Source organism: Geospiza fortis, unplaced genomic scaffold (genome assembly GCF_000277835.1).
Source record: "Geospiza fortis unplaced genomic scaffold, GeoFor_1.0 scaffold70, whole genome shotgun sequence".
Classification (NCBI taxonomy): Eukaryota; Metazoa; Chordata; class Aves; order Passeriformes; family Thraupidae; genus Geospiza; species Geospiza fortis.
Window position 1 is genome coordinate 1,230,160 of NW_005054317.1, and position 8,953 is coordinate 1,239,112.

An 8,953-nucleotide genomic window follows, 5' to 3' on the forward strand; every position below is an offset into this window, starting at 1 on the left:
ATCACTGACAGACCTGGGTTTGGCCCAGAGCAGCTCTGTGTGTGGTCCTGGCTTTAAACAACCTGGTCCCAACTCCAAAATGTGCCAGGAGCCTGCACGTTCCAATCCATGGGAGACACAAGTATTGCAAACCAGCCTTAAACCTTATTATTCAGCCTTAATGAGCCATGATAACTTAGGGGTGCCAGAGGCAGCTCCTGAGCACCTGATCTGTCCTATTTCTGGACTACATTTATTATTCATGTAATTTGCTTAATGCTGTGTTGAATGCAGGCCTGCGACCGAGACCAGCAGTGCGGGGCCGGGATGTGCTGCGCCGTCAGCCTCTGGATCCGCAGCCTCAGGATGTGCACCCCCATGGGAAACCTGGGAGACGAGTGCCACCCCCTGAGTCACAGAGTGAGTACCTCACTGCGGGGCTGGAGGAATGTCCTGAGCTGTACAGCACATGGCATAAAGCCTAGACGTGGTGGAAAGGCAGGGAAGCTTCCCATTCCTTACAATATCCAGCCACCTGCATCTGTATGGCAGCAGAGATGAAGGCACCTACGTAAGGAAGCGCATTAGTGTCAGAATTATGCTGAAGGGAATCAGAGGATGAAAGCACTACATGCTTCCCAGATTGTTTTCTTATTAGTTTGTTGTTGCTGCTTTGTTTTGTTGCCTGATCCAAAACAGCGCTGGCAGTTCCCAAGCCCAGCCCTGCCAATCCCTCCTGGTGTGAGCAGGAGCACAGAAAGTGCCACCAACCCCAGTGGCAGTGGACAAGATCCTGTCACAAGCATAAAAATGTCACCAGTTGGTGTTGGGACAGCTGGTGCATTGAGAAAGTGTTGACACATATTTGGACTTGAGAAAAATGCTCACAGGCTCTCTTGGTTTCTGTTCTACATATTAATTTAAAATATCTATGTATAGATACATATATACACACACACTGTATTATTAATACAATGATTTTAACAAGTGCGTTTATTTAAGGCTATGGAATTATGTATTTCTTATGCAGTATGAAAAAAAGCTGCTTATTTAAAACACAAAAGATTGAATGGGATGTTACCAGGGATCTTGAGAACCTGATGGTCTTCAGAGTCATCCTCAGGGAAGAGCACAGCCCAAGAGTCATCACAAGTGGAAGATATAAGGCAATAAATTCAGATCATAAATGTGCAGCTAGTTAGCTGCCTCTCTCACTTTCCTCCAAGGCCTGGCTTCTCAGTTTATTTTCTCAGTTTTAGGAAGTTTAAGGCTCTATTTTATTGGAGTTAAATTTTTAAAACTTCTGCTGTGATATTGGGGACCAAATGGTCCTTTTTACTATGTAATGTAGTAGGTTCTTCTTGTAAGGGCTCTTTCCATTACCAGGAATTAGGATAATAGGAATTGTCTTCTAGAGGGTTTTATGAGCTTATTGTTATTGGGCAATAATTTAAACTGTCTGATATATTTCAAGCTGACTGCCTGCATAATTACAATCAGAGTAGATGCCTGTCCACCCCAAACACTAAGTCACTGATGTTTATAAGCTTTATGAGGTTAATTTTAATTTCTCCACTGATCTTCCTGAGAAACACAAAGCAAATTGATTTACTGGAGAACGTGAAATGAGTTTATTTTAAGGATGGAGGGTTTGCTCAGTGGTTCCTGTATGGTAAATACTTGTGTAGGGAGCAGCTGGGTGCCCTGATCACCAAAACTTTTCATTTACTGCAGGATAGGTCAAAATCAGGCACCACCATGGCCATGGCACCTCGGGGACATCCAGAGGAGCCAGGAGATAACTGGAGGAGATGTCTGGCAGCTGGGGTTCCACCTTCTGGTTTCCTTCTCAGCACCTAGATGGTGATGGACTGATGCCATTAGCAGTCCCAGCTGGAATTTCTAGGCCAGGTCTGAGGCAGGGCCAGGCAGGGTTTGCAGGCAGGTGAGGTTTGGCAGCATGGGAGTCCCACAGAAAGGAACATTTCCTTGCAGCAAGTGGAATGTTCAGAATAAATCACCTGAGCTGTCAGAAGGCCGAGAGCTCAGGTTTTGGGTTTGGCTGCAGTGCTGGGTGTGGGCACCCAAAGGGATGATTCCCATGGGGAGTCCCCAGCAGAGATGGGAGGTTGTTGCCTCTCTGCTCACACTGGAGCAGAGGGGCTGTGGTGGGTGGCACAGGGAAACCCACGACATCTCTTGTCCTGGGGCTGCTCTTCAGATGGTGCTGGCCCAGGGCACTGCAGGGGATGTGAGCCCTCTGCCCACCTCCTGCCCCCAGCAGGGCGTCACTGCAGTCAGGCTGGTGCTTGGCACCATGCATGGAGGACGGTGTGGGACTTTCTTAAAGACAAAGTTTGTGCACTAACACAAGAAAATCTTGGAATATTAAAATTTAAGGCTTCGACCACACAGACATCTGGAAGTGAGGGAATTAGGGCTGCCTGCCTGGCTGGTAGCAGAGGCTTTGCACCTCTGTGCCTCCTTTGCTGCATCCAGGGAATGCTCAGTGTGTGCTGCCAGCTGGCAGCACCACAGCTCCCAGACACTTCCCACTGGGCTGTCCTTTTTGGCTCCTGTAAGAGACAGAGCTTGTGACCAAGTTGTTGAAGATTGTCAGTGCGTGTGCATGTCATGGCACGATTAAATTTGTCTAATCTACTCCATATGTGCTCCCTGCAGCACAATGTGGCTGGAGGAGGGTGGGATGAAATGAGAAACTTCTGCCCTGTGGTGGAAAGGATCCTGCTCACAGGGAGGTCAGGCAAGGTGACTCCAGAGGTCCCTTCCAGCCTGATTACCACGGGATCCCAAGGTTCCCAGGTCCTGCTCTGTGCCATGTGACAAGGCAGGATTTGGGACACGCAGAAAGCCCTGCACAGTGGCACCACAAAACGTGATGTTAAAGGCCAGTGTAGTTTCACAACAAACTCCTTTATGAAATGGCAGTAAATGGAGAACATGTGTCACAGATGTAGATTTACACAGCAAGATGACTGTTAACATCCTGCTCTTAACCGTGGCTGGACTGGGTGTATAGTGGGGCTGCCTTTGCCATCTGCTCTGTGCTGCAGCTTGTGGGGAACTCTGGCTGTGAAGGGAGGGCACTGGGCAGCATTCCCCATATCCCCAATATTCCTCCCATTTCATCCCCCCAGCCACCAGTGCCGTGGCTCTCCCTGTCACTGATTGTGGGAAATAGTAAATATGTTGTTAGCTAAAAAGTTTTTTAAATGCTCTGTAACAAAGAAATCTTTAGCTGCTGCTGGCTGTATGTATTGCCATCTTCCTATCGTCTCAACCATGTAGTGAGGCTGATGCTGCAAAAAAAGCTCAAGGAATGTACCCCAGCACTCCCATCCTGTTTGTGAAAAGGGGAAAATAACCACCCCAACCAGCTGATGTGCTTGCTCTGTCCCCAGGTGCCCTTCTCGGGGCGGCGGATGCACCACACGTGCCCCTGCCTGCCGGGCCTGGCCTGCCTCAGGACTGCTCCCAGCAGATTCAGGTGTCTGCCAGACTTCAGAAAAGAAGATGTCTTTTTTTAGCAGGAACCGTTCTGCACTCGAAAGAGCCGCGCAGTATTTTCGTTCTCTCGTTGTTGTGACCAAAAGAAAGGGGTACTTGCCAGGAGAAACCCTGCACCACTTCCCTGCCTCACCAACGTCAGCTGGAGATGAGACACTGCTGTTGTGGCCAAAGTTTTCAAGAGGGACTCTCAGTGGAGGATGATTTCATTTTGGGGTAACCAAAAATATCTACTAGAGCAAAACTCTTTTTGAGGGCAGGGGCTTGACCATTCCTGAATCATTTTGTGGGCTTCATGGTTTAGTTTAACCCCAGGATGAAAAAAATCCAAGTTTATTGCCAGTTTTGGAAAAATTTGGCCACATCTTTACACTTTGGAAGACCTGAATTGAACTGAAAGTTGGATAACTGCATAGTGTGAAGCATACGACAATTGCCAACAGAACTGTATTTACATTGCATTTCATATCTTTATTAATATAACTTTATTTGTAAGTTAGGCACACCTCTAGGGTAAAGGTTTAACCAATAGATGTAGTTTTTACACTTTTAAAAAGTGGCACATGGAAACAAAACATTTCAGTATTCAGAGCATTAAAAGATTTACTTATTTTAGTGTTCTAAGATGAGAAGTTGTTGTTACTTGAATTGGTGTAAAACTACCTGACCATCTCAAACTATGTATTAAGATGTAGTTTATATTAAAGAAAAAAGGAACCCTGAAGTTTATTTCAATAGGCTGCCTGACTTCTTGTATATGTATCAAATTTGCTGTGCAAAAATTCTGTATCAGAATAATGGCAGTGTATGATTTGATTTGTTTTAATATTATAACATTATTTTGTCATTGTGGTTTTTCATTTTTATTCAGTGTAATCTGTTATCCCACACTTGATTCACCACCTAAGCTAGCAGAGCTCCTTATGGATAGCTTAGCAAAAGATTATGTGCCTCTGGCTGTTTTTTGGGAAACTTGCAGTTTACAAGGCATGAATTCCTCAATCAAGCTGCAGTTTCAGAATTTGAAGGAATCTTGGTGTAAATACTATGAGAGGTTTTTCTTGGCTGGTGCCTCAAAGGATCAACTTTAGCCCAGCAAACATAAGATTTGTGGGTTTTCTATGAAATACCGTGCGACTTCATATTTACTTGTCAGTCCCCAGAGCTGGAATTCCAACAGTTTGTGTGAGATTCACATGTTTCTTGCTCTCAGACATGCAAACATATGCTGGAACTGGAAAAGTGAAGTCACTCATCTTTCAACAATCAGTGCTTTGCTGCTGGTGGAGATGGGGGGGTTGGAGAAGTGAGCACACTGTGTCAAGGCCAGACCTGTAAAACTGAGAGGAGAAACATCTCTGGGAGTTACCAGGTACCTTCTACTGGGCTCCACAACCTTCCTTGGGGGACAGAAAAGAGTAAATGGATTAGTTATTGCCAGATCCTCATGGATTGTACATATGTTAGGGAAATAAAAGTGAGAGAGATTGAATCCTCCTGGCTGAAGACAGAGTACACACTGCAGTGCCTCTGTATTTTGCCTCCCCCTTTGCAGTGGTGATACTGCAGCTGTGCAAGTGGTGATAGGAAAAAAAAAAGGACTGAGGTGCCACTGAAGGGTAATTTCACATCTGGTTTGCATTAATGTGATCGGGTACAAAGTGCCTGTATTAGATCTGAAGTCTCAGCGGGGCTCAACACTAACCCAAAGGGCTGGTGAAAGGCTAAGTCATTTATTGAGTTCAAAGTGACGTGCCAGCACTGCAGAAATTCCCTAACCTGGTTTTAAAACCAACCCCCAAGCCTGATTCTACCATCGTCACTAAACAGGGGGGGCTCCCCAAACACCCTGTGCACCCCCAAAGGCTGGGTTTGCAGAGGAGGAACACTCTGGAAATGTGGGGGCTGCTTTTCTGTCCATAAAATAAGCTCAATACCACAGACTTCAATTTACACAAAATCAAGAAGAAAAATAGGAGCCATCCAAATGTGCCTGTGTCCCATCTCTTGCTCCAATTTTAAAATCAGAGCACAAAAAATGAACCACGGGAGGAAACAGCAGCCCTGCTCCTCATCTCCTGCTGGCCTAATTCACCTACTGAAGGCAGTAGCCCTGGTTTGTATCATTGTAAAAGAGTGGACAGTTGTACCTAAGGACTGCCTCAGACCTGCCAGATCCTAGGAGAGTTTATCAGACAAGAGCAGAGCAGCTTTGTAGTTGTAATTTGTGCCAGTTAACTTGTGGGATTAAGCATTTATCTGGGTAATGAGAACAGCCCCAATTACACGAGTTCAGAGTTCACACCCCCTATAGCAGTGGAAGTTCCTGTGTCCTGCAGACACTCCTGGACAGGAAATTTGGATGGTGCAGCTTTGAGAGACACATTATCCCATACTCGTCCTTGAGGGGCTTCTCCACACCTTCCCTGTGATGTAGGAGAGATAAAGGCAAAACCTCACTGTCCTACATCCCCACTATATTCACTTGGCAATAATTATTACGATTCCCCTTTTAGTAATTTAATTTCCATTAATTGACATTCACAATGGAGGTTAGTTGATTTGAGAGAATCATTCTGGAAGGAAGATTAAGCTTTTGCATCCCCATTATTTCCTAAACTCTGCCCTAATCAATTATCTTTTCTCCCATCCTAGGGGAGATTTCCTCTCCCAAGCACACCTGCAAAGGCCCTTTAATTTCTGTCTGCAGTGGAAGGGGCTGGGAGGGCACCATTTACCTTTGCTTTACACTGATAATAGACAAACCAGTGACCACAAGTATTTCCAAATATGAATGGCCTTGCAGTGCAGTCCCCTCTGCTTTTCTCTGGAGCCAGCTTTTGCCTTGAGGAGCGCAGCAAATGACTCAGGATGCCCCACAGAAAAGGTGGCCAGCCCCAAGCCAACCCTGCCACAAAGTTTTCTGCAGTCCCCTGTGCCTGCCCCAGAATCACCCTGGAAAGTATCTCAGCCCAGGGACAGCTTCCTCACCTGCCTTGAAGGAAGGAAGGAAGGGGACAGGCCCTTGCAGGAGAAATCAGATGAGAAAATAGAACAGAACGTGTGCAGCCCTGGAACCTCCTTGGTGCAGGGGAAAAGCCTCATTCCCCATACCCACAGCCCGTGAAGGGAGAGGCTGGTTTAAACACTTCCCTTTATTCACTGCACTTAGATCTGTGCCAACGTGTGTTTTAACGTTATTAATATTGCAGTAATTTCATTATTAATAGAAACGTGTGCATTAATTTTTAATATTATATGAATATTGATATTACAGATATGCTATAGAATAACGTTGATATCCCACCACACTGGAGGCATTTCCATGTTTATTGCCAGATTTTAGGTTAACAGAGAGAGCTTGCATGAAAGGGCACCACCACATATAATGAGTTGCTGCCTTAATTTGATTAGGTGCTTATTAGGAAAGGGGAAGCAATGTGTTTGGGGTTTGAGGGTGCACAGCTGGCTGAGCCAGCACACACTTATAAGCCTGGGGGACTGCAGGGAAGGCTCTGCTCCTGAGCACCAGCAAGCCCAGCTGAAACTCAGCTTCATCTGCATCCTCCTGCCCACAATTCACCCCTGGAAAATTGTGTTACAGAGGTGACACAAAGTAAATTATTTTGGTTGTGTGACAATGGGGGACTCAAATCTGAGTGGGTCCATACAGAAGAGACAGGTCAAATTTAAGGTAAGAAAAGTGATTATTGTTGGTACTGTTAATATGTAGTGGTGTGGGAAGCAGTAGTCTTGTGACCCCAAAGCTCTTTGTGTTTGAAGATCATCAACATTCCTTGTCAAGAGGGACTGAGCTAATTTTCTTCATCAGCACAATTCACCAAACCAAAGGATGACACCAGCAAGGGTGACCCCAGACCAAGGTCCTTGCCAGGGCCTCCCCCTACCCCAGCAGCTCTGGGATTTGTTCTTTCTGCACAGATGGATGTTCAAAAGAAACAGAAGGTGCTAAGAATCCCTTGATTTAAACAAGATGTCTCAGGAGTTTGATCCTGACAATGTGTAATGTGTTTTCCAGAAGGAATTAGAAAATTGCAGGAAGAGAATAGACTGTGCAAATGCAAGAGGATTTTGATAACAGCAAAATCAATGTGCCTTTCTCTGTTACATAGATATGAAATGGCAAACCAGCAGGGGTGCAGTCATTAGACTGATCGATAATTCTGAGCACAGGAATGGAGATGAGTTTAATGCACATCAGCAAATCACCTGTGGTTTCTCAAGGAGAGCCCTGAGTGCAGGCAGACCGAGCCCAGTGCAGTAGGACACATTCCAAGGATCTGGCAGGGCAGGTTCCCCCATGTGGCATGTGTGTCTTGGAGGATGGTGGCAGCCTTTGGGTCACTCTGCCTGGTCATCAGGGCTGGGAAAGGCTGAAGCTGAGCAATCCTGGTACACTGAATGGAGAAGGATGGATGGCAGCTTGTTCTGTGACAAGATGTACAATGCAGGGTGACAGCAAAGTGTGCAGGAGAGGAGGAAAGAGCAATGTAACCACAGAGGAGAGGTGTAAACACCCCTGTGGCAGGGGTTTCCCAAAAATCTGAGTGTGAGCAGCTTAGTGGGGCAGAAAATGAAGGCAAGCACGATGCCAAAAGGACAGAAAGTCTCCTCTGCAAAACCTGGGAAACTCTGTGCATATTATTGCATTCCAGGAGTGCCCAGAGCACCCCAGGCTGATGCTCCACCCCAAACACCTTGCTTCCCCTTTCCTAATAAGCATGTAATCAAATTAAGGCACCAGATATCAGAGTGTTACACACATGTCCCTGTCCCCAGAAGGTCACAAATCTCCCAGACCATTTAAGCAAGTGCCTGTGCTGTACTTAGCATGTACCTGCATTGCTGCAGCCCGAGCCAGCCTGGGATGCAACCACTGCATCCCAGCAGATGGCACAGGAAGGATGGGCCATGGACCCTGGAGAGCTCTGCACTGCACTGCTTGGGCAGTGTCTCCCTTCCTAGGCTGGGATCTCCACCAGGTCTCCCAAACTCTGGTGCCGTGCTTCTGCCACAGCATTGTAACACATGGAAAGGATTAAATCTGCTTTTAAAGCATAATGTGGCTTTGTAAATCCCAAGGCAGTAACACAGTGCAGAAGCAGACTAAAAATATGGCCTGGTTCCAGCCCAGCAAGCAGGGCTGGGTCTTCTTTATTTACTTTTTCTCTAGCACATGTGAGTGCACTCATGTCATTTCATGCAGAGATTTGTGGGCTCTTTCACCACAAACAGGCAGATGTGGCTCTTGCTGCAAGGAGTCTGCAAACCAGAAAGGCTGATATTAATTTCAGGGGGTGCAGGATTCAACCTTTATTTACTCCTTCAGGCTACGTGGGAGCCCAGGCAGCAGAGCACACCTCTGACCTCTTTCATGGGACCAGAAGGGTCAGCTCAGGGAAAGGCATCAGTGAGGGAGCTGCCA

The 8,953-nt window shown here is 46.4% G+C and overlaps 1 protein-coding gene across 1 annotated transcript; it reads left to right on the top strand.

Annotated features, from left to right (window-relative positions):
- Window positions 1-267: 267 nt before the first annotated feature.
- Window positions 268-4,691, top strand: PROK2 (prokineticin 2). Its single transcript, XM_005420221.2, has 2 exons — window positions 268-399; window positions 3,402-4,691. Exons 1-2 carry the CDS (start codon window positions 268-270, stop codon window positions 3,525-3,527), a joined length of 258 nt encoding a protein of 85 aa, XP_005420278.1. The 3' UTR covers window positions 3,528-4,691.
- The last annotated feature ends 4,262 nt before the right edge of the window (window positions 4,692-8,953 follow it).

Excerpts from the sequence above, each read along its gene's own strand:
- PROK2 (XM_005420221.2), top strand. The coding sequence starts at position 268 with ATGCAGGCCTGCGACCGAGACCAGCAGTGCGGGGCCGGGATGTGCTGC. Across the intron at positions 400-3,401 it reads GCCACCCCCTGAGTCACAGA|GTGCCCTTCTCGGGGCGGCG; the intron begins GTGAGTACCTCA and ends CTCTGTCCCCAG.